This window comes from Triturus cristatus, chromosome 6 (assembly GCF_964204655.1).
Source record: "Triturus cristatus chromosome 6, aTriCri1.1, whole genome shotgun sequence".
NCBI lineage: Eukaryota > Metazoa > Chordata > Amphibia > Caudata > Salamandridae > Triturus > Triturus cristatus.
Genome location: NC_140589.1, coordinates 1,474,189,732 through 1,474,216,354, shown reverse-complemented (window position 1 = coordinate 1,474,216,354; position 26,623 = coordinate 1,474,189,732). Strand labels below are relative to the sequence as shown.

The 26,623-nt window shown below is 44.2% G+C and overlaps 1 protein-coding gene across 2 annotated transcripts in view; it reads left to right on the top strand.

Moving 5' to 3' along the window:
* LOC146821564 (uncharacterized) overlaps positions 1–26,623 on the top strand; it is a 138,820-nt gene that overhangs the window by 78,033 nt on the left and 34,164 nt on the right. For both annotated transcript variants that reach the window (XM_085612568.1, XM_085612567.1), the window contains exon 7: positions 17,424–17,572. In XM_085612568.1, coding sequence (XP_085468694.1) covers positions 17,424–17,572 — 149 coding nt within the window. The remainder of the gene's footprint in view (positions 1–17,423; positions 17,573–26,623) is intronic.

Genomic DNA, 26,623 nt, shown 5'->3' with positions numbered 1-26,623 from the left:
TAGTCGATGGTGGAATTGCATCCTCTCCCGTGAAAGGTTGGGGTCATATTCAGGGTAGGGTTAGCAAAGTTATTGGCAATTACCATATCTAATTTAAACAAAATTTCATTAAAAGTATTACCAAGAATAGAATGTATAAAATGAGAGATGGGATGATCGAACTCGTCGGTTAAACCACATGTGACTTGATTTGCGGGACTGCAAGGGTACAAATTAAAATCACCTCCCCATATGATGGTAGGCTCCTTAATTGATTTCTGTGTTATGGATACTATCAGGGAGCAGATATTATTAATTACTTCTACTGCATCCAGGTCAGGAAGATTATTATCGAAGTTTACCAATAAAATTGTGTCCTTTGAATTAACATTGAGACTGAGGAATTGAAAGTTTGGATCAAGCTTAACAACCCCAATCTCATGAATCTTAATCAAGTTTGATATGTAGATCGTAAGTCCACCCTTTGCCCTACCAGATTGAGAAGGTTGGGCGGGTGAAAAATATGTTTTAAACCCATCTAGATGAATTGCTGTGGTTAGCCATGTTTCCTGCAAACACAGGATATTAAAATTTGAGATAAAATTGGTCCAGACATCGTTCCCCGTGTTATGGCGTTGCCCTGCTATATTCAAGAATGCGATCTCTAATTTAGATTTAGGGGGCTCCTGCACAGTCATTATTAGAGGGGTTGTTGGTAATAGAAGCGATCCTTGCTTCTTGTTCAACGACTGAAAATCCAGACCTGTTACTTTGTCTGACGATTTTACATTTAAAGGGGAATCAAAGTTTGAAATCTGAGGAACATTTTCACTACTCTTTTTGGCCCTAAAACCAAGATCATGGGGAGTGCTAGTAGGTTCTCGGGTGGGAAGTCAATCCACTTCCTCTAAGCCCCTAAGAGGGAGAAAGCGATTAGAAGTAGGAATGTAAAATCTTGGACCCCCTAATTCCAGTCGTTGATAAAAAGTAGGCGGGTTTTTTTTTGTTGCTAAGGCCTGGGGGTAAAAATAGGTGAGATCGAAAGTTTTGATAGTGCTTTGGGTTAAATAATCAAACCAGTTTATTATGTGCCTAGTGGCTCTTTGGTCTCTAAAATTAATTACAATCACGTCTCCCTCAATGTCCTTTGGACGTGAGCCTACCCATCCAAGTCTTCTGACATTCAGAATTTCGCCGTCAATATGAGAAGGTAAAGGTCTATTTTGCCCTAACCAATAAATGACCTTATTCTTTAGATCGTGATAGCCCTCTTTTTTCCCCGGTTGTAAAATAGGAACACCTGCCAAAATTACAGCATATGGGGCCGCTTCTGGGGGGAGATCTATGTGTTGATAGTTTATGCCATCGGAGTTTGCCAATGGATCAGTAGCACGAGTAGTACGAAAAAAGGAGTCAGACCCAGTTGCTTGGGAAGTGGCAGGTATCTGGCCAGATTGTAAGTATGTTTTGTTTCTCCTACTAGTTGCCTCTGGGTCTGGACCTGGTAGGAGAAGAGGGTTTTTTTCGGCCTCGATCCCTGATTGTGCGTCTCCCTTTGATAGAGATGGTTTGGGAAAACCGGGAGTTTTTAAGGAGGCTAATCTTTCAGACGAGATGTCTTTAAGTAAGTCAGTGTTATTTTTGAGCATTTTCTCTATGGTGCCGAGTTGGTTCGAAACTCCTTTTAACCTCTCTTGGAATGGGAGAAGAAGGGATTTTATGAGTTGCTCCAAATGAGCCGATAGTTCAACTGTTAAAGAGTCAAAATTGTAAGGAGTTGGCTGAATCGTCGTGGATGATAAGTTTCTAACAGACGAAGATGAATCAATAGTTTCTTGGTTCTCAACGAGTGAAGTGTTGATACTGACAGGAATAGTAGTTTTATTTTTCGTTTTCCCTCCCCTTTCTTTTCTTTAATGGCGGAGCTGCAATAGAAGGGCACTTAGATTTAGCTTTGAGTTTATGTTTGGGAACCGAAGTGCTGACATTAGGTGGAGGGTTTGAGGATGGATTATAAGTAGATAATGGAGAATCTACAGGGAGATTTGAATCTAACGTGCACGGAGTAGAACCACAGTCTTTCGAAATGTTAGTTATCAGGGGGGAGACAGGTGAAGCTGAGGGCGGTGAAATAGCCATCTGGATTAGGCCGATTGAGGAGCGTTTGTTCTGTAGGAGCTCCGATGATAGGCGTCGTTCTACCATAACAATCTCCTTTTCCAGTTCTGACGCGGCCCTTGTGATGAAATTGTCCAAAGTACCCCGTACTGAGCCACCCAACAATGAGGATCTTCTCTGTGGGGTTCTCGATGGCATGGTTGAATAGTGAAATATTTTTTTTTTATATAATACGGGCCAGGAAAATGAATGTCACTATAACGTGCAAGGACAATGGGCAAGATGAAAGTATACAATGTGACGGTAAATCAACTCACGGACAGATGGTCATATCGGGTGCACGCAGGTAGATGATTTCCGGTCAGAGAGTGGGCCCAGCCCTGCCTCCTCCTGCCCCGGACGGCCACAGACGGCCCGCCCTTTGCCCGGGCTTAGCCCGCGCGCGGTCCCGCGACGCGGGGGCTGTTACTCAGTTTTGTGCGCCTCCTGGCGCGGAAATCCGGTTCAGCGGCTCTCCTACCGCAAGAGGTGCTGGGAGATGTAGTTTTTGGTCTCCCCACTGCGGCCGCGAAAGGTGAAGACGCGGCGGCGGGAGACTGAAGGACACGAGATGCAAGTCCAGCACAGGGAGCACGAACCTGGAGGCAAGGCACTGGTAGGCTTGTGAGAAAGAGTAAAACCCGCTCTGCCGGGGCTGTTACTCAGTTTTGTGCGCCTCCTGGCGCGGAAATCCGGTTCAGCGGCTCTCCTGCCGCAAGAGGTGCTGGGAGATGTAGTTTTTGGTCTCCCCACTGCGGCCGCGAAAGGTGAAGACGCGGCGGCGGGAGACTGAAGGACACGAGATGCAAGTCCAGCACAGGGAGCTCAAACCTGGAGGCAAGGCACTGGTAGGCTTGTGAGAAAGAGTAAAACCCGCTCTGCCGGGGCTGTTACTCAGTTTTGTGCACCTCCTGGCGCGGAAATCCGGTTCAGCGGCTCTCCTGCCGCAAGAGGTGCTGGGAGATGTAGTTTTTGGTCTCCCCACTGCGGCCGCGAAAGGTGAAGACGCGGCGGCGGGAGACTGAAGGACACGAGATGCAAGTCCAGCACAGGGAGCACGAACCTGGAGGCAAGGCACTGGTAGGCTTGTGAGAAAGAGTAAAACCAATATATACAGTCATAATATACATATATATATATATATATATACATAAGTAATCCTATAAAAACAGAGATATAAGTAGGTGATAAACATCAAGAATGTCCCTATATGAAATCTCCATAGAGATACATGGAAAGAGAAAAAAGACATTCGCAGTCTATCTCTGTCATTATGTTAGTCCAAACTAAGGCCAATTAGGCGCCAGCTCCTCTCTAGAACCTTCTCCTCAGAGCTCCTCACCTCAGATTTTCTACCGCACGTCGTGTGACAGGGAGTCTCCCTGAGCTCTGCTCAGTTTTTTCTCTTCAACATGTCTTCAAGTAAGAAGTCTTTGTTTAGACCTTGTTCCTCTTGTGGAAAGCTACGTTTGTTCTCAGAAGATCCACACAGTAAGTGTATTTACTGTCTTTACCCTGACCACGAAGTGGGTAAATGTAAATTCTGTAGAACTTTTTCTACAAAAACTCTGAAAGACAGGGAAGGCCGTCTCTTGTTGTGGCCCCAGAGACTTAAGGATAAGGATGAAGTAGTTTCTGAGGTAGAAAGCTTTACTTCTGGCCGTTCCCACACAGCCTCAAAACGCAGTAGTGTACAAGACCTACCTTCGCCTTTTCTTAAAAAGAAGAAAATGTCACTGTCTATGACATCTGCCACGTCTTCTTCCATGGCTATTGCGTTGTCGCCTACGAGACATAGTTCTCAGGCTGCTGAGGCTTCGACTTCCCAGTTTTCTGGCAAAAAACTGGCTTCTTCGTCGACGAGCCTTCCGACGACGAAATCCGCAGTTTCGTGCTCGTCGACGGTGACTCTGACTACGACGTCAGCATCAAGATCGTCGACGGCGGCCCCGTCGACGTTATCGTCGTCGACGATGTTCATCAGTACTATAAAAACTGTGTCATCTGTATTGCCTATTGCATCGTCGTCGACGAAGAAGGAAAAGACCTCGTCGACGTTACCGTCGTCGTCTAAGATTGCAAAATCTGCTTCGGCGATTCCGTCGTTGATTGATTCGTCGACGAGTGCTCCGTCGACAAAGAAAAAGAAGAACTAGTCGTCGTTCCCGTCGACGTCCATCCCGTTGACGGCGACTCCGTCGACCACGATCCCGTCGACCACGATCCCGTTGACGGTGGTTCCGTCTACGAAGAAGTAGTCAGTGGCCTCTATACCTCAGATCCCGTCGACGGCGGTCTCCTCGGTGAAAATAAAGATTAAAAGAACGCAGAGGTCAACAAATACACAAATTTCTTCCGCGTCTTCAGCGACTACTTCGTCTTTTGCTGTTGCTCCCTTGTTGCCATTGCCACCAAGTAGTCGACATGAGGTCATATCTTTGAATGATTCCCACCTTCCTTCACCTTTGTTTGCAACTGATTCGGATCAAGATTCAGAAGAAGGTTTACCTGAATCGTTTGGAACGGCACACAGTCCGTCGGATTTAATAATAAAATGCCAGGATGAAAGTAGTGAGGATGAGGAAAGGTTTTACCAGGAGGAAATTCCTACGGAAGGACAAACTGCGACGTTACCATTGTCGCTTATTACAAATCTTCAACTCATGTTGGACGATTATAATCGGGGTTTTCCTCTAACACCACAAGAGTCTATAGTTCCGGCTACTCCAGTGGTACCAACATCTATATAGAAACCAGTGCCAGTTGTAATACCTTCAGTACCGCTGAGACAATCATCAGCTCTGACATTACCTCATCAAGAAACTGAAGAGGAAGTTCCTCAGGACAGGGAAGATGGTGAGATCCTGGATGATGGGGGCGATGGTGATGAGGATGATGATGATATGGCGGAGTGGGATGACTACCATGCCCAGACACCATCTCCCTCTCCGGTGGTACCTGGTGACTCACCACCTGTTGACATTGCAAGTTTTCACCAGTTGATGGATAGGGCAGCCCAACGGTTCAAATTAACAACAGAACATAAAGAGGAGGATTGTTTCCTGTACGATTTTAAAAATCAGCCTTTCAAGCAGACACATACAATCCCTATTATCGAATTCATTTGGGAGGAAGGCAAAAAGATAATGAAGACACCAAATAGCCTTCCGGCACACGTGCCTAGACTGGAGAAAAAGTATAAGTCACCATTAGGAGCTCCAGCGTGCCTCACTGGTCAATCAAAACCAGATTCTGTAATCACACAGGCAGCGCAACGTCGGGCTAGAAACCCTGCGTCTACGATCACTGCACCACCTGATCGTGATGGACGTCGATTGGATGCCATAGGGCGAAAATTTTCATCGATGGGTTCCACCATTGTAAGAGCGGCTAATGCCTTAGCCATCTTAGGTCGTTACGACCGTCAAGTATGGGCGGATATATCAGCTCTAGTTGAAAAACTGCCTGAGACGTCTAGGAGTGAAGCTGTGAAGCTACTCCAAGAGGGAGAGAGTACTTCTGCAGAGATAATTGACTGTGCAGTGGATATCGCATGTACGGGTTTCCGTCAACTTGCTGGAGTGGCGGTATTGCGCAGACAAGGTTGGTTGCGCTCAACATCTTTTCGCCAGGAGGTTCAGGCAATGATATTAGATATGGCATATGACGGAGAAGCTTTATTTGGAGATCATGTCGATGAAGCTCTCCGATCGATAAAAAAGGATACAGAGACTGCTCGATCTCTGGGTACATTACAATTTAAACAGCCCTTTCGGGGCGGACGCGGCACCTCCTCTATTTTTCGGAGAGGAAGCAATCCGTATCGACCTTACAACCAGGGTTCCAACCGTTATTCCTATAGTCAACAGCAATCCTCTCGACAGCAGTCTTCCAAGACTTACAGAGGTAAATCCTCGTACAGAGGTTCCACTTCTAAACGACAATGACTTGTGTCAGTCACAGAAAATTGGAGGTCAAATCTCACTGTGCTGTTCTCAATGGTCCTCCATAACACAGGACCGTTGGGTTCTGGACATTGTAGAAAGAGGTCACACCTTAGAGTTCATCGAATTCCCTCCTCCTACGCCACCTACCGGACCACCACCGGCTCATATCAAGGAACTTTTTCATCAAGTTCAACTTCTACTGCGCAAGGGAGCCATAGAGGTAGTACCAACATCTCAAAGGGGGAAATGATTTTATTCCCGATTCTTCCTTATCACCAAAAAGAACGGGCAATGAGAAAAGGTGACGCTACTCGTTACTCTGCTGCGCTCGCTGTTGAATTGTTTTTAAAAGAAACTGTTGTGAACTGAATTTGAGAAATGCATTGTTGCTAGCTGAACTGCCATACTTTTAAAAATCATTGGTTAAAGCCTACCGCCGCGCTGAAATCACATCGCATTCGCTGGCCCAACTCACCTCCTGGTGTACACGCTATCGTTAAAGCGCCAATCAGGGAAGTGGGGGGAGGAGCCAAGGCTGAACTCGGCTACTAATGCCGGTCACAGCGAGGGAACTACTACTTGAGAAAAGGTGACGCTACTCGTTACTCTGCTGCGCTCGCTGTTGAATTGTTTTTAAAAGAAACTGTTGTGAACTGAATTTGAGAAATGCATTGTTGCTAGCTGAACTGCCATACTTTTAAAAATCATTGGTTAAAGCCTACCGCCGCGCTGAAATCACATCGCATTCGCTGGCCCAACTCACCTCCTGGTGTACACGCTATCGTTAAAGCGCCAATCAGGGAAGTGGGGGGAGGAGCCAAGGCTGAACTCGGCTACTAATGCCGGTCACAGCGAGGGAACTACTACTTGAGAAAAGGTGACGCTACTCGTTACTCTGCTGCGCTCGCTGTTGAATTGTTTTTAAAAGAAACTGTTGTGAACTGAATTTGAGAAATGCATTGTTGCTAGCTGAACTGCCATACTTTTAAAAATCATTGGTTAAAGCCTACCGCCGCGCTGAAATCACATCGCATTCGCTGGCCCAACTCACCTCCTGGTGTACACGCTATCGTTAAAGCGTCAATCAGGGAAGTGGGGGGAGGAGCCAAGGCTGAACTCGGCTACTAATGCCGCCTGCAGCAAGGGAGCGCAGCGGACGCGCGCAGCGGGCGCGCCGACAGCGCGCCGAAGGCGCGCTAAAGGCAAGCCCGTCTGCGCCCGTCCGCGGCCGTCAGGGGCAAGGGGCACCCCGCTATGTCCCACGTCTAACCTACTCATCGGCTGAACTAAAAACGCTCCACTGTACTAAGTTCGGAATTAACTATCGCACGCTGAACCGAATACACAGGAACGGGTTAAGGGATTTAAGGTCCTCCTTTGCGGAACTCAAACAACCCATAGAAAGTGGGATATTCACTAAACCTGGAGCAACAACAAAAGAAAAATCTCTTTCTGTTACCTACCTGAACACTCGCTCCCTGCCAAAACATCAACTAGATATCTACAATTTGCTGATTAATGAACACCTAGATATTCTACTTTTAACTGAAACGTGGCTAACACAAGACTCCGTCCCCGATATTCTAGCAGCTTTACCTAACGATTATTACATTCTTCAAGTCAATAGACCACAGGGGAAAAAGGGAGGTGGAGTAGCAGCCATTATACACCAAGACCTTAAATTCACTACACTTACTTCACTAGATATACCTCAAACAGACAATATAGTTCTGAAATTAGAGTCTCCACTCACCCCCTTAGTAGTGGTTCTACTTTATAGACCACCACAGAACATGCCCCAGTTCCCTAAACGACTGAGCAAACAAATGACTCACCTGGTAACAAACCACGCAAAAGTTCTGTTGGCTGGGGACTTCAATTACTGGGCCAATGACCCAGCAGAGGGACCACACTCAGTGGAACTCACGGATCTGCTTACCGGACTGAATTTAAGCCAGCACATCTTGTCGGCCACACACATCAAAGGGCATACGCTCGACCAGGTTTGGTCCAGCAATTTGTCCTTAACAAATTTAGAGGCCATCCCTTGCGTCTGGTCTGACCACTATTTTGTCAAATTTTCTATAAATATCTCTACTCTGAACAAAATGACACCTCCCAATCTCGAAGCTCGCAGGAGCTGGAGGACCATCGATAAAGATTCATTTCTGGAATCATTGGCCAACACCATTCCCATTGATCAAACCTCTATTGAGTTGAGCGAGAATGCCCTTACAAACTGGCTGCTGACAGCTAGTAATATATATGCTCCCCTCAAAAAACCCTCGCACATTCGTCGCCACGAGGCCCAGAAATGGTTCTCCCCCGAATTAAAGAATCTAAAACTCGTTCTGCGGCAGGCAGAAAGGAAGTGGAGAAACAAATACCTACCCGATGACAAAAGCAGGTACTTAAATGCACGGGGAATTTATAAAAAAGCTATACTGGCTTCTAAATCCGAATTCTTCTCATCCAAAATCGTTAATGCTACCAACCGGTCTAAAGAAATTTTTGCAATTATCAATGAATTATCCAATCCGGACAGAGTGACGATTAAACCCACTCCGTCCCAATCCCTATGTGACGCCTTAAATAATTTCTTCATTGAGAAAATCAAAACCATTAAATCAAACATCCCTCTATGCTCAAGCCCAGTATACCTTAATAAACCCACGAATCCACACAAGCTTGAACAATTCCCTATTATAAACCAGGAAAATTTTAAGGACCTATTGGCCAAAGTAAAGTCCGGGTCTCCAAGGGACTGCTGTCCTCCCCGGATTTTAAAGGAAGCATTTACCTTCTGCACTGGTCCAGCTATGACTCTTCTAAACAAATCACTCACACTGGGTCAGGTACCAGTGACTTTTAAGGAAGCGGTTGTTATCCCTCTCCTAAAAAAAACCAGGAGCAGATCCTAAAACGCTAACTAATTATCGCCCGATCTCGCTGCTTCCTTATCTGGCCAAAGTACTTGAAGCACACGTAGCCAAAAATCTGTCGGCGTTCCTGGAGCAATCCGAATACCTGGATGCCCATCAAGCGGGTTTTCGCCCAGCCCACTCTACCGAGTCAGTAGTACTTTCTGTGCTGGATACCCTGAGAGAAAAGGCTGATAAGGGTCTCCCTCAAGCATTGGTATTGCTGGATCTTTCCGCAGCCTTTGACACGGTCGACTATAACATCCTTATCGACCGTGTCAGAGATGCGGGTATCGAAGGCACTGCTCTTGAGTGGATTAGATCCTTTCTAACAGATCGATCCCAGGCCGTATATCTTGGTGGCTTTTCAACTCCCATGATCAAAAACACCTGCGGAGTCCCACAGGGATCCTCTCTGTCCCCCCATCTCTTTAATTTATACCTCCTCCCTTTGATTCATGCACTTAAAGAAAAACATATTCAAACCTTCAATTACGCAGATGACTTCCAATTGATATTTCCTATCAATGACTCCCCAGAATCCATCTGTGAATTTCAGGCTACCATGCTGTTCATCCGTGACTGGATGAACAGCAACCAGTTGAAATTAAACCCAGATAAAACTGAACTGATCCTCACAGGTGGCTCACTGAATCACTGGAGTCCCAATTTTTGGCCTAATGAACTGGGACAACCACCAACCCCCTCCAAGCATGCCAAAACTTTAGGAGTTACTATCTGTAATGATCTCTCCATGAAAACCCAAATAGGCACGGTGTCATCTACTTGTTTCTTCCAACTGAGGAAAATAAAGAAAATCAGCCGGTTCCTAACGCAGGAAGCAAAACTACAAGCCATTCTTGCCATGGTGATCTCGCATATTGATTATGCCAACTCCTTATATCTCGGGATTCCAGCCTATCTCAATTACCGGTTACAATTGATACAGAACCAGGCAGCTAGGCTGGTTCTGCTGGAAAATAAACACCAACACGCTTCCCCACTTCTTAGGAGACTACACTGGCTTCCAGTATCCCAGAGATGCGCCTTTAAGGTAGGATGTATCATATTTAAATCCTTGAATGGAAAAAACCCAAAATTCATTGATAACTTAATTACTAGATATATTCCAAACCGGAATCTGAGATCCTCTCACTTGCACCTCCTAACAATACCCCTTTTCAAACAGAAACGATTTGGTGGCTCCAGGTTTGCCTTCTTGGGCCCCAGGTACTGGAACTCCCTGCCCCTAGAGATTAAAAGCTGTACTAATATTACGACCTTCCGTAAACTACAAAAACATGGCTTTTCAAACAGGCATTCGACTAATTTACCGAACATGATATCTCCATCACCTACTCAAGAAGCGCCAAGAAACCAATCCGGTGTACGTGCGCTATACAAATTCATCATAACATAACATAACATAACAATGGAGGCCCATACTAGATCTGAGGGCTCTCAACAAGTATCTAAAGAAACAATCCTTTCGTATGTTAACGCTTGTTGGGATCTTGCAATTACTCACAGGGAGATTTCATGGCAACAATCGACCTCCAAGATGCATATTTTCATATCCCCATACTACATCGGCATCGGAAATTTCTACGCTTTCGAGTGGGTCGAAAGGATTTCCAGTTCATGGTATTACCATTCGGTCTACGTTCAGCCCCTCGAGTGTTTATAAAGGTGCTCGCCCCTGTGGTAGCGTTCCTACGTCTCCAGGGTGTTCAGATCTTCCCATATCTGGACGACTGTCTCCTAAAATCACAATCGGAAGATCAACTTCTACAGGTCACACGTCTTTGCCAAGAGGTGTTTCGCTCCTTAGGGCTTTCTATAAACTCCTCAAAGTCCCATCTGCAACCTTCTCCTCGCAAGGATTTTCTGGGAGCAACATTGGATACAGTGTCAGCAAGAGCACTTCTCTCCCAAGACCGTCTACAAAGGATTCTTCGACTGGTAACCCTTATCAGATCAAAAAGATCCGTTTCTGTAAGACTATTGAAGTCATTTCTGGGGATGGTGTCATCGTGCATTGCCTTGATCCCTCATTGCAGATTAAGGACACGCCCCATCCAAGAAGAAATAGACATTCAATGGCGTCAGATTACGGGTTCATTCAACGACGTTATAAACGTCACAGATCGGATGAAGTCGGCACTCAAATGGTGGACACAACCGTTGAATCTAACAGAAGGGATTTCATTTCTGTCGGCAGTCCCAGACATGACCATAACAACATACGCCTCTCTGGAAGGATGGGGTGCTCATCTTGAGGATTTGTCAGTAAAGGGGAAGTGGACCATGTGTCAAAAAACCTGGCACATCAACAGGCTGGAACTCATGGCTATATTTCTAGCTCTCAAGTCGTTCCTTCCTTTAATCCAGGGAGAAACAGTCCCAATACAGACGGACAATACAGCCTGCATGCACTACATCAACAAGCAGGGCGGAACAAAATCTCCGAAACTGTCACGACTAGCTCAGTCGATCTGGGATTGGTCTCTCGGCCATCGCATCACAATTGCAGCAGTTCATCTACCAGGGGTATCCAATATCCTAGCTGATTCCCTGAGCAGGTCCTCCTCGTCGACCCACGAATGGGAGTTACATCAGCCAACTCTAGAGATGATATTTCGATGATGGGTTCGTCCACAGCTGGATCTCTTTTCCACACCGGAGAACCGGAAATGCCGAGATTATGCAAGCTGGCATCCCCATCAAGGGTCACGGGGCAATGCCCTTTTGATGAACTGGTACAATCTGTTTGCCTACGCTTTTCCCCCAATCCCTCTCGTACCTCGGGTCCTGTGGAAGATGTGGAGGCAGCCCTGCCATCTACTTCTCATAGCCCCCTGTTGGCCTCGGCAGGCATGGTTCTCGGAACTACTCCTACTGTCCCAATGCGAACCAATCCTCCTACATCCTCGAGCAGATCTACTCACAATGAGCAAGGGGAAAATTTGTCATCCGAATCCCTCATCACTGAGCTTATCAGCTTGGAACCTGAGCACTGTGAATTTGCCCATCTAGACATTCCACAGGACTGTAGAGACATCTTGGCTCAGACGAGGGCTCCTTCTACGATAAAAACGTACAAGTTAAAATGGAGGAGATTCTGCCATTGGTGTGCATCTAATGGGGTTCATCCATTTCACTCTACACCAGAACAATTGCTACCGTTCTTCTTGCAATTAGCTAATTCCGGACTTTCTCATGCAACCTTGAGAGTTTTTCTGGCGGCAATTTCCCGTTTCCGTCAGGATGGTTCAACTTCCCTTTGTTCTTCAAGGATAATCCATCAATTCTTCAAAGGGTTGTTTCGCAAATTTCCACCTGTTAGACGCCCTCCTCCGTTGTGGCATCTTAACATCGTGTTGGCACAACTAATGAGACCACCGTTCGAACCTATACACAAGGTCGATTTAAAGTATCTGACATGGAAGGTGGCTCTTCTTCTAGCGCTAACGTCTTCACGTCGCGTCAGTGACATTCATGCATTTACAATAAATCCCCCTTTCCTACAGTTCAAACCAGATTCTGTAGTATTGCGCACTAATCCAACATTCTTGCCTAAGGTGCCTTCAGACTTTCATATTAACGAGCCAGTGATCTTAAAGACTTTCTTTGCTAATCCTCAAACTCCTGCGGAGCAAAGATTACATTCTTTGGATGTGAAACGATGTTTAAAGTTCTACATCAACAGAACAGCTTCTTTTCGAAAGTCTGATTAACTCTTCATAGCTTACGGGCGCTGTCACAAGGGACGTCCAGTTACAAAACCGACTATTGCACGTTGGGTTTCAGCAGCCATCGTCTTCTGCCATCAAAAGGCAAACAAGCCTTTGCAGTCACCAGTGAGGGCTCGCTCCACTAGAGCAATGTCATCTTCAACCGCCCTATTTGCTGGAGTGCCTTTGCATCAGATCTGCAGAGCAGCTACGTGGTCGAGCAGACATACGTTTACAAGACACTACTGCTTGGCAACTTTAAACAAGGAGGATGCTGCAGTTGGGCAGGCAGTGCTTCGCAATCTTTTTAAATAAGGTGAGTCTCTTCCTTCCCTCCTCCATATTGTTTCCATTTACCGTTGAATAATGGTTTCATTTGCACTTGTATAGATATTGAATAATATCATATATATAAGGATATTGATTGTCATTACAATTTTTAGTGCTGTTATGATTATGGAAACAATGATAATTGTTACTGCTAGCTATTCTATATTCAAGCATGTGAATCTATGAAAGACACCCCAATACTGGAGAAGAACAATTGTTACTTACCTGTAAACAGGTGGTTCTCCAGTATTGGTGTCTTTCATAGATTCACATGCGACCCTCCCTCCTCCCTTCAGAGGCTCTCTTCTCCTCATACACTCTAAAGTCACTTTGGTGCTACGAAAATCTGAGGTGAGGAGCTCTGAGGAGAAGGTTCTAGAGAGGAGCTGGCGCCTGATTGGCCGTAGTTTGGACTAACATAATGACAGAGATAGACTGCGAATGTCTTTTTTCTCTTTCCATGTATCTCTGTCTGTCTTTTGGCTTAAAATAAAAAAAAAAAAAAAAAAAGAGAACCTGTATATTAAATACACAGAAGACAAACATTGGGAATCCCATATGTGATTTACGTGATAAAAGAAGGGGAGCCTATGACTCATGTACTTGTTACATTGTCTGTAAACATTTGTCATTGACACATTAGCCATCAACACTGGAAGATATTAAAGAAGTGTAGCTAAGTCTTTCCTGGGTGAGTCCATTAAGTACAAAGCCGGCAACAAAACTGCATTTGTCTTAAAAATCTGTTATAAAAATATAAAAAAGAGGAAAACATTTGAAAGTGAGGTCCAACTGAGCGAAAGGGATTGTCTTCAAATAGATGAATGAATAAAATGCATATCTTACGGGACATTATTATATTTCCTAAGTGTTTGCTAAGGCAGAAAAAGCACCCCGTCCTCCATTGTAGAAAAGGAATACCTTGCAGTTGGGAATACTCATGCCCAAGAAAAGATGGTGCCTCCAAGAAAGATTAGATCCGTGCCTCACATGGGAGAAACAATCTTAGTGGCGCAGTGAAGTATACCTCACACTAGAGAATCTATGCTGAGGCTCAAACCACTCAAGGGGAGTGTAGAGCCATAAAAACTGAGGTTTTTTTTAAGCCGCTTAGTGGCGATAAGGACCAATCAATTTGTGTGTGATTGAGTAATAAACATCATTATTAAAAAAGTAATCAACATTTGTAGTTCACAAACTGCAAATATTACACCAGAAGTCATAGTACATTGTAAAGCTTCTGTATGATAATTGACGTTACAAATTTCACAGAATTCGAGTTCTCATTTACCTGTAGTTACCTGTAATAGGTATTTCTCAAGAGTAGACCGAGAAGGGTATTTTGATACCTTACCTAGTATCTCTACAGCAGTAAATGAATGTGTACAAAGTGTCAATGTTCAATAATGACAGGTATAACACAATGTAGGTATTTTAGCTTAAAAATTCCCAGAAATACAAGAATTGTAGCTTTCATGTTTTAGTGTTTAAGGTCATTCTTCGAAAGTAAGCTTAAAAGGGAGGTTACGCAATAACATGTAGGTAAGATTCTCTCTAGCATGTATATTGCTGTGCATTAACCCAGATCAGCCATAATGATAAGCACTGACAATTATACCACAATTTAGTAATTGTCATAGCTTATTTGTAAACTAGTGAAAATAACTTTAACTGTGTTTCATAGTTCTGAGATTTTAAGTCTGTCCGTTTTGGCGTGTAAGCTATCAATCCAGTTGAACTCTTGAATGAATACAAATTTGGAGATCCTGTATTTAAAGAAAAATTACATGCATAAGACTTTTACCATAGAACTAAATCTGTGATTAGGCCTTGAACAACATGAAGCATGTGTATTTTTCAATGTACTCCTGCATCGCAACAGGAAATTGAGCAAACATTTTCCCTCAAATTTAAAGATTTAAGTGCAGAAATCCACTGCTTAATTTGTAAAGTAGAGTACAGGTGCCCGAAGCTCTGCTCAGAAGCCAGTGTCCGTTGCAATTAAATGTTAGTGTGGTGAATACCAAGACAAGTAGTCTTAATTCCACCTCATGCTTCCTTCATCCACTACGTGCTACCCCCTCCTCCTTTATCCCACTCTTGTAGATTCCTGCTTTCTTCCTTTGTGATGGGTTTTCCATCTTTCTCTTCCTCCATCTTTCCGCATTGTGTGTTTTTACCATACTTGCTCTCAGTAATATTTGATGTGGAAAATAAGTGCCGGACCCCAAAAATATAGGTGTCCACTGGCCCCCACTGTCAACCACGAGCTCAAGTAAAGCACAGCCGACAACCATTGTTTGTGCTCATTCTGTACAAACAGAAACAATAATGCAAATTCAGTGTTCGCAAAGATTTCCTTGGTGTAAGTTCTTAATATTTCATTGGAGTGGAACAGACCCAGTTTGCTCAGTTACCTTTTGTGCAAACGTCAAAAATAAAAAAGGAAGAGGGCACACGTGCATGGGCTTTACGCAATGAGGTCCAGCTGTGTCGTGGAATATGGGTTAAAGGGAGGCTTTATGCTTTGAGGTCATGGAATATGTGTTATAGGCAGTGCACGAGCCGCATAATTCATGATCGTGCTTACCAAAAAATCTCATAAATAAAATCGGACTGTTTTGCAATCCTATAGTTCAGGGGGTTTGCAGGCAATGTACTGATACGTTTTGAAGAACATTTGAATGTTTAAAAGAATTTAGAGTAATCCAGCTGTCTATTTAATACCGATTATACATGTGGTTTCAAATTGCAAGTTTTCAGTGTTCAATCCATAAATAGTCACACATGGGTGTGAAAATAACGGGCCTAATTAGGATGTCTGGCGGAAAGCCATCCAACAGCTCGTCAGTCTTTCTGCCCAACGACATAGGTTTCTGTCCGACCGCTGTACTACAATACAGGCAGTTGGAGGGAAACCTGCGGGGGAATTCTGCTGCGCTTCCTACAGGCTCACAGAGCCCGCCGGGGCGGTGGGCACAATTGTAAGCCCCTAATGGCGGCAGAGCCAGCCTTGGCTCTGCTGGCGCTATTACAATGGTGCTTTCCACCTGCCTCTTCATTGTGATCCACCCGCCATGAAAAGGCAGACAGAAAGTGACTTTGGGGGCCCCTAGCAGGGACCCTTTACCCCCTGGCCCTCTGCTATGGGGCCTGCCTAAACATCCCTACACTGTGGTGGCTGCCACATGGTGCAGGTATGTTTGAAAACGTCAATTTTTCAATTGCAGCTTGTGCTGCAGCCCTCTTCCGGCTGCCACACAAGCTGCTATTGAAAAATGGATGTTCGTTGCATCCTAATTCAGCGGTTGAAACCGCCGACATATAGTCTGGCGGTTCCAAAACGTCAATTTTTCAATTGCAGCTTGTGCTACAGCCCTCTTCCGGCTGCCACACAAGCTGCTATTGAAAAATGGATGTTTGTTGCATCCTAATTCAGCGGTTGAAACCGCCGACATATAGTCTGGCGGTTCCAAAACGTCAATTTTTCAATTGCAGCTTGTGCCGCAGCCCTCTTCCGGCTGCCACACAAGCTGCTATTGAAAAATGGATGTTCGTTGCATCCTAATTCAGCAGTTGAAACCGCCGACATATAGTCTGGAGGTTCCAAAACGTCAATTTTTCAATTGCAGCTTGTGCTACAGCCCTCTTCCGGCTGCCACACAAGCTGCTATTGAAAAATGGATGTTCGTTGCATCCTAATTCAGCGGTTGAAACCGCCGACATATAGTCTGGCGGTTCCATTTCGCTATAGTGTCGGTCGGACATAAATTGTCTACCGTTTGAGACTGTATTTGCACACTTCAGCACTCAACTTAAAAAGCATTTTTTGAAAATGTTTTGTCTGCAAGTTTGAAGATACTAATCATTGCAGGCAAATTATATTTGAAAAATTCCTCACAAGTGTGATCTTTTAGGCTAGGTACAAATCCTCCATTTCCTGTTCTCTTTTTAGAAGAGTTTGTGAGTGACCTATTGGAGCATTGCCAAGTACCTTTATTGAAAAATGAAATTCCTATGGCTACAATTGGGTGTACTCCTATTTCTACCATTTACTTAAGCATAGATTAGTAACTTACCTGGTTTACAAAGGTATTTTATGGTGCCATCAATTGTGCTTTTCTAAAGTTGCCTTTCCATCCTCAGTCTTCACACAGTGAAATGCCCATTGAAAGTTTGATTGCATTCATTAAGTAATCACGCACGTTCTCTTGAAAGTGCCTCAACATTAAATTAGTGCCCTGGAGACCTCTGTATTTACAGTTTTGAAACCATATGTCACTCAAACATAGTTTGCTGTTCTTTCACTACCTCCTACCTGTAAAATTAATTCACTCATTTTTGGTCACATTCAGGACAACAAACTTGAAGGCAGCAATATCATTCTGGATTCATCTGAAGCATGAGGGGAAAGATTTGCATATTTTAAAAACTCAGCTGGAAAAGTTTGGAGGCACTTCTTTTGTAAACGGGAAGTATGTGCTGGTTTCATTCTCAATTGAAGGCAAGTTGAAATTGGGGTTCTGTAAAATTATGTATTATTTTGAAATGTTCTCATAATTCTTTAAATATTTCACAAAGTTATCAGTTTATATCGACCTGTATTTTGTGGGTCTCTCGTTGGGCATTTGTTTTTTCCTCATACCTCAGGAATATTGTTTTAGTTCTACATAGCTCCCAAATTGAATTGGTCATTAGAACTAAGTTTTCGTTCTTTTTTTACCATTTAGGCATTCTAATATTGGAAAAATTAATTGATCATTATTGAAACATGTATATACCCCTTCACTTCATGGTAGGAATGCACACTTTTTTTATCAAATATTCTTTACTGCTATCTGAGTGTGTAAACAGCATCCTCTTGCTGTCAACCTTGTAGTTGGAGTCACGTTTTCAGCTCAGTCCAAGTGTTGAGATGTTTTACAAAGCTGGAAGTTGTCAGAAAATGAAGTTCACTTTTCAGAGTAGAGCAGCGCCTATAGCACTCATTTAGAATAATAAAAGGATATATTTCAAAGAGTTTAGATTAGTAGATTTTTATTTCATATGTGTATTCATTAGAATGGTGTCGTAAAATTGTGGTTTCAAGGCGAGGCACAAAGGCAATGAGAATAACAGTGGTGGCTGCGACGGGGCAGTAGTGGTGAGGCGGGGGATGGGCTACAAAATAATTTAAAAAAAGAAAATTTGACCTCCCTGGCTGCCGGCCGCCGTCCGCCACCTCTCCTCCATCCTCTTCTGTCAACCTAAAACACAGAGGCTCCCAGACTCCCCTAGCCAATCACAGGGCTGCTGTAACTAGCATGACAGCAGCATCATGATTGATCGGAGTGGCCTGGTTCGGCACTCAGACAGAGAGAGGGAGCCTGTGCAATACAGCAGAGTGGAGAACATGCTAAGTTTCCAATACGGCCGACCAAACTGTCATGCGCACTTAAGTGCACCAACCACTCCTCCCCCTGCTGGCTGTGCAACAGCCAAGCCCCACCCAAAACTGACGTTAGCACAGAACAATACAATGATAATAACGTGGTGTTATCATTTTATTTTTTATTTTTTGCACTGTTGAAAAGCAGTGGGGCACCGCGCCACTGGAGAATAAGCGGTTGATTTGTGTTTCACTCAAGGTCATAGGATCTAAGAGGCTTATTTACAAGCCCATTGCGCCACTTTTGCAACACCTTTTTTGCCATACCGGCGGCGCAGTGTGCCTGTCCATATTTACAAGGCTACGTAAAGCCACCCTGTGTGACTTTTCATGGCCTTATAAATATGACCCCCATTCACTCAGTCTGTGTGATGGGGGCATTTCATGGGTGTTGCTGTGGGTGTTCCCACTCAACATCCATGGTACCTGATGCACTCCCAGATTTACAAAGTCATGCAAACCTGGGAATGCATCAGATTTCTACACCTCCCCAGGAGAGGCATAAAGGAGGCGCAACGAGGAGCAATACCTTTATTTCTCCTCGTTTTTTCTTTTTCTATGTTAGCTGCGTTCTGCAGCACACATAGAGGAAAACACCTCTTGTGTTTGTTTTTGGGCAGGAAGGTGTCCCTTCCTGCACAAAAACAATCACCCTGCATTGGGGCATGACAGTCCATTGTGCACCAGCGCTGGGGAAGAGGCAGGAATGCACTGTATCTTGTAGATACGACACATTCCTCCCCTTTTCTTTTGACACCGCAGCGCCACAGGAAGGCTTGCTGCGCTGCCGTGCGTCAAAATATTGGAAATCAGCACAAAAGGTTGTGCAAAGTTGAGAAGCTATATGAAGCAGTGGAATTCACAAAATTGCAACCAATATATATAATTAAGGCTCCCTGTTTTCCGTTTTTACTGATTATTACAGATAAATACAGACAGAAAAATGTTTATTTTCTTGTCTGTATTACTTTTTAAATGTAGATTAAATCAGAAATTGGGTTGCTTTTTGAATAATTCTTAATACTGTCCGCCATGACTACCAGGCCAATAGATGTGTTGATTGACAGGTATGGGTGTTAAAAAAGAAAGGAATTTTTGTAAAGAAGCTTAAACAGCAGTAGATATGCACAAGGCTGATACCTAAATGTGCATATGTTCATATAAGTGCATTTATTAATCTTCTGCAGGTGTTTATATCATTGAAACCTGGCAAGAATTCAAGCACAAGTGCATATTTATTGATTAAATAAATGTGGAAATATACTAGTTTCAGGTTAACTTTTTCACAAAATCCAAAATAAATATAGATGGATACAGATAAAATGACCAAAACATAAATCTTGATAAATACAGACGGAAATGTAAAAAAACAAATACCATACAACCGGCAGCCCTATTTACAATGAAATAAATTGTAACTGATAAGTTGTGGTGAGATGTGCCATTTCAGTCACAGTCTGGCAGCTTTCAACGCTGTGCATGTGTGTGAGAAAACACAACCTGCATGAATACTCATGATTGCATAGAACAGAAAAGGAACCTAAAAATAGGCTCGTCCAGTTTTCTCAGAAATGTAGAACTTTGTCATGGAACGTCACCATGGTGGAGCGGAACACAAAGGATAACATAAAAAAAAAAGTATATGTTTTGTTGGTGGGAGGGTAATTACACCAAATACAAAGAAAAAAATCTCTGAGTGCAACCTGTATTACTTCTAATCAGTAAACTATTTAACCGATTTGACTGGTACTGGTCAATAGTCATAAGTTACAATTATTTTCATACAAAAAGATAACCTTTTATTACACACGTGTGTGGGTACAGCATTTAAGATAATACATTTATGATGAAATTTTCCTGGAAAAGTAATAATAAATCAGTGTGAATAAGTATTTTTATATATTAATCATGTACGTTGAAGTATAAACGCTTTTCCATCGGTCATTCACATACTATCATTCTTCAGGTCCAAGAGTAACGGGAGCCTCCGGTCCTCTTGGGAGAAGCCAACCAACCCCACTCCAGACAGATAATGCACCTTGTCTCTTGCGTTAGTGTTAAATCCTGAAGTATACAGTTTTTTATTGTAGTGCCTCACCTCCTCTGCCATTTCTTCACTTCTTGCTATCCTGTTACCCTCGAGCACCAAACCAGTGACTGCCCTCGGTCTCTGGCCGCTTAACTAGATGACAGTAGCCTTTCTTGTACTATAAACCGTGGCTTTAGTCTAAATTGGGGTTTTTTCAGAGATCCCTACAGCTGTCGTTTAGTGTGCCTGATCATCTAGTACTACTCCAAGCTTGCCTATTTTTAGGTCTCGGCCTGGCGAAAGCAGCGCATGCACTGCTCTGCCATGCAGAGGCCTTTTGGAATCGATACGATTCCAGCGTGCACGCGGGAAGACAAACTAGACAGAAGATGTGCACGCGGGGATTGGATGCTTTACTGGCGACGTGATACACTGGGGACTTTTTTTTTCGCCGCCAGTAAAGACAGTCCCAGCGAGCACATCTTCTGTCAGTCCCATGACGGGCCGCGCTTGTCATTCGTGGTGTCTCTTCAGATGCGTCCAGCTGCTGCTCTCAGTGTTAGGGCTTTGTTCGCCTGCCCGTTTTCTAAGAAGTGTTAACGCTACCCAATTAGCAGTGAGCTGCACACATCTGCATTTGAAAGCTCTCGCTTACCTCTTCAGCATATTACATTTTGGGACTTGTTTTGTTTAGTTTACTCACTGCGCGGGATGGCCCATCCTCCTGGCTGGACATGTGACTGCACTCATAGGACACAACGTGTTCCACACTAGTGCTTTAAGTTTCCAGGTGCGGGGTGTCACACTTTTTAACGTACGTGCATACATACACGATTTCATTCATTTTAAGTGGAAAACATTACACCTCTAATGTACCTTTTGAAAGCACCCGAGCAGCGCTTGCACACAGCTGCCACCCGCTCATCCCTTCTCCTTCCCCCAGTAACTGCACTCGTAGGACACAACGTGTTCCACACAAGTGTTTTCAGTGTCCATGTGCGGGGCGAAGGCGTCACACTTTTTACCCTACGTGCAAAACCGGTTTTATTCACTTTAAATGGAAAACATCACACCTCTAATATGACCTTTAAAAACACCCGAGCAGCGCTTGCACAGAGCTGCCACTGGCTCATCTCCTTGAGTGCGTCCTCCTCCCCCCAGTATGTCTCGCATAGAGGAACAATCTAGCCTGCTAATATATGACTTGCATGTGGGAGGTGGGAGAGGTCTGCTTTGGAGAGTCTTATTTAATGCACACCCATGGCGCAGGACGGCAGACTAATTACAAAAATATGCAACAGAGGAGACGAGCGGACGGCAGCTGTGTGCAAGCGCTGCTGGCGTGCTGTTAACCCCTTGTGTGCCCTGCCCTTTCCCCGCCCTGTGCCGGGCGTTGAATTAGCGGGCGGGGTTCATGACGAGATAGTCTCGTCATGGGCACAGCGCAACCGCGGCCCATGACGAGACCATCTCGTCATGGGCACTCAAGGGGTTAAAAGGCACGTTAGAGGTGTGATGAACCCAAGCGGTGGTGGTGCACTTGAAACAGCCGCTTATAATAGCATTAAATTCAGACATGTATGTAAGTTATTTCAGCAACTTTCAGATTTCACCTTTAACCCCAGAGACTAAAGTATGCCTCCAATAAAATTAGGAAACACTTTCTAACTTGGTTGCACCAAAAAAAGTTTGTCTACACGTTTGTAACTGACCAACAAGTAAAATGTTAAAATATTTACTGCATCATACAATAGCATTTCTGCCTGAATGCGCTGCATGAGACATTGCTTTAAACAAACTAGCCTATAGAAAGCACATTGCTTATCTAAATAAGCATAATCTATTCAATGGAACGTGTCCGATTTGTTCAGCTGACACAGGAGGCCTGAACCCATCACAGCGACACCGATAAACCGGCACACTACCTACCGCCTTAAATGTGCCCTGTGCAGCGGCGGGATCCAGCCACTGCCCTCCTCACCCCCTCCCTTCCCCTCAAACACCGAATCCAAAACAAGGACTAATTCTTTCATCAGAGCAGTGTCCTGGCCGGGCAGGCGTGGAGTCACGGGCAACAACGCCGGACACTGCCCGCCTCGCTGCACACTGGGGAGTAGTGCATCAAGGAGAAACAATGACGCGCCGCTGCTTTACATTTAACCGGTGACGGAGGCAGCCGCGGTAGAGCGGCGTTTACATTCTTCAGCTCTCTATGTATATTCAAGGTATGCAAGACAATCAATGTATGTAATTACACCAACAGCTGGCAGCTAACCGTCCACGCTTTTAAAACTTATGTATAATGTAGTTACTAAACCATTCAAATGCACACATCTCCTTAACCACAGAAGAACAAGTCATGAGCTTGCGAGGTTTCTCCCACGGACCCCTTAGACGTACAGATGCCTACAGTGCACACAGTTAGGAGTTATTTTTTTTCTGGTTCAATTGCGAACATATTTAAGCTTTTATCACCCATCCATTTGAACCTCATTGTACAGTTTAACATGGGGAGGCCAACGTGCTTCAAGTCTAAAGTGCTTGTTCTTTTCAGTCTACCATTTCAATACCACCCCTCTTATTTTTCGCGTGACACGTTTTACATGCAGCTCTCTCGACAGGCACACTGCGCTTGCTAAATTATTTCATTTCCCGTGCTTCATTGTCCCTTTCGTTTGTATCTGTGAAAAAATCAGTTTCCTTAGGTGTTTTCTTTTTTTCTGTCAGTACTTCGTCTTGCCTTTCAGTTTCTCATACTATTTTTCTCCTTTAAACTTTATTTCTGATTTTTATTTTCAGGTTTTTTTTTTGCATTCTGTATTTCTTTCTCACCTTTTCCTTTGTCTCTTCCAAGTCCGCTTTTAATTTGCTCTTCGGGTTCGTAGCCTCGTTTCTGTAAACAATTAAATCTGCTGTGTTCCCTGAAATGAAAGCATTACGTCAGACCTCGGTGAAACCGATACCCATGCTGAAGATGAATTTGAAGGAACTGAAGCGCAGAAACTGACATAGTCAAAGGCCCGTCATACCCTATGATTTTACAAATTTACCTTGTTTATGTACCAAATGAATCCATAGTTTGTCGCTGGTTGTTTGCGTCTTCTGGGTGGTGCCCTGTAATGTGAGGGGAGTGCTAGAGCTGTGGTGCCCAACCTACGTCCAGGAGGGCTGCTATTCAGAGACTCCGAGAGGCAGCAGGAGGCAAACTCCAGCACCGCCCGGCACGGGACGCTTTCTCTGCAGACTTGCATCCCTTTCTTTAAGTTTCTTGGACTTTTATTCAACCTAACCTCTGCCTGTGCAGGCCGTCCGCGTGCGTTGGAAATGTGCTTGGTGTACTTTGGGCGTATTTGGAGTGGGCGTGTACTTTGTTACTATGTGGGTATTACTGCGATCTTTGTGTATTGATGTGTGTATACTCCGCGCATATGAGTACATATGAGTAGGTTGTGTAAAACAATATGTGCATTACCGAGTGCCGTGTGCTTGACTGCGTCATTGATGTGTTTGCTCAATGCCACATATATACACACCATATAATAACACTATACTCAAGGCAACATAAATACACTCCACTTACTACCACATAATTACATGTCACATAATTACTCTCTATTAAATGCAACATAAAAACACTCCACATACCACTAAGTACCACATAATTACACTCTACTCAATGCAACTTAAATGCATTACGCATATTACCACTCAGTACCACATAATTACAAGCCACATAATTACACTCTACTCAATACAACATAAATACACTGCACATAATATTGCGCAGCACCACAAATTTACACACCATATAATTACACTATACCCTAATGCAATATAAAAACAACTTTTCAACATAATGCCCAGCAGCCACAATGCTCTACAACATAGCCAAAAATTCTGCTTAAACACATAAGGTCCCAAAGGCGAGACCTATTGGCTATGCCAATGCTTGTTTACCATAACTTGTCTCCGGCCATTCCCCACTCTTGCCCTGCTCGCCCCATGAACATCCCTGTACCCCTAAAATGCGCATTCGAGTCCTTGCAGATTATACTCTGACATCTCTTCATCTCAATTTTCCGTGAATTAGTTGCGGATTCTCTCCAACCACCTCCTCTGCCAAAATATTGCATATAACTAAAGGGTTGTTGTGTCCTCACAAAGCATTTTGCTTTTCTCAAATTATATGGCGACCCAAAGGGACTGTCACAAGGGTAGGATACCCAGGGCCTGAAGGCCACGTGCCAATAGGTGGCGCTCGATACCTTTATCTCGTAAGAGGGCTCCTTAATGTCCACGCAACAGTCGCAAGGTAAATTATTGTTAGACGTTGGGGTCTGTTCAATCCTAGCTTCTTCAATCATAGGGAACAGACTAAACTGGACCTGTGAGGTAGTCCATAAGTGCCAGTGCTTAATTTGAATAAATAAAGAAGTGCCAATTCCCAAGGTATTTCATAGGTGTTCCCTGCACGTCTCACCCTACCAGCAGTGACAAATGCCAGTGTCCCCGTCAACTACCAACCATCACACACCAACAAATGTGACCATTTGGATTATTCCATGTCATCAAGGCTTTAAAAATGACCTGAATGATGTATTATTTTAATGTCAGTGTATTTTGAATTTTTAAACTCCGTGCAGATGTGCTTTTCTCAAACATATGCAGACAGCGCCTCCGTGTGGTGCCTGTCAAATAAGTGCCGGTTTTGAGAGGTTAGCGAGGGTGCACAGCGCAAGCAAACACTGACACAAAGTAAGCACACGCAAATGAGTCAAAAAGTAGGGAGCAGAAATTAAGCCTCTTGGTGACAGCATATCTCCATCCTTAGTGGAAACTGCGCTTGTATGTGCAGTTTTTCTTTTTAGATTTCCCAATTTATCCTTTCCCTAATCTGTGACCTGCTAGATCTCACATAACTGTTAAAACTCTTTGTAACAAGCATTGGCATAGCCAATAGGTCTCGCCTTTGGGACCTTATAAGTGTTTTGCCATGCTGATATTGTGCTGCATAACTAAATACTTATAAGGTCCCAAAAGCGAGACCTATTGGCTATGCCAATGCTTGTTTATTTTGAGGGGTAGAGTACCAGAGCTTCTCTTTACATTTGAGTCCGCCTTATAATACATCAGTTCAGGATGTTAGCTGGATAAAAACCTCTATTTCAAATGTTTCAGTACACTTCACTCTTGCTTCATCTGTAATTAAAACAAGCATTAAAAATGCAATAGGTCTCGCCTTTCATTAAGTTAAAGCCATTTGCTTTGCTATACAATACCATTAGCAAAGCAAATGGCTTTAACTTAACTAAAGGCGAAACCTATTGCATTTTCAATGCTTGTTTTTAAAGGGGCTCGCTGCAGCCCTCACCCCAGCATAATAACAGCGCCTGTGGCCAGTTATTTACCCTCAATGTGGGAGTCTGACTGAAGTGGGGACCGCCTCCCCGGGTGCTGTGCGTAAACAGGAGGCTCCGGGCTCCCACCGGGCTGGCAGGGACGGTGTTTAAAAGGCGGCGAGTGTTTACCAGGAGGCAGAGTTCATTCATGCAGCTCCCATAGAGACCGTTGAGAAAGGGTCAGTAAGAGAAGGCCAAGGAGGGCACGAGGGGATAAAGTAAACACCAGAGTACTAATGTGAAAGGAAAAACCGAGTAGAAAGCAGCCGACAATAAAAGAAAGACCTTCAGATCCGATACATAGTATTATTATACAAATATCCGGTTCACAGGAGCGGCAGAACTCTGCGCTCCTAGTTACGCAGAAGGAAGAGCCGAGAGGCAGGAAGATGAAGTGATCGGTATCCCTTAACTAAATAACACACACCGACGACACACAAATACACTAAATGTCAACAGCCATGCTACCTACACCCGGGTTAGCCCGGTGAGGGACACACATACATCCTCAAAAGGACACCATACTTTCAACTAGCGTCTGCACACACGATTGAAATACTGCTGTCCGCTATAGCACACGCATGACTGATACATGCAGACAGGACATGGCACGTGGACCACGCCTCCATCACTGATACTTCGAATCACACAAACAGAAATCAGGCTTTTGGTGTGATCGTACCCTCGACCCCAGGGTGT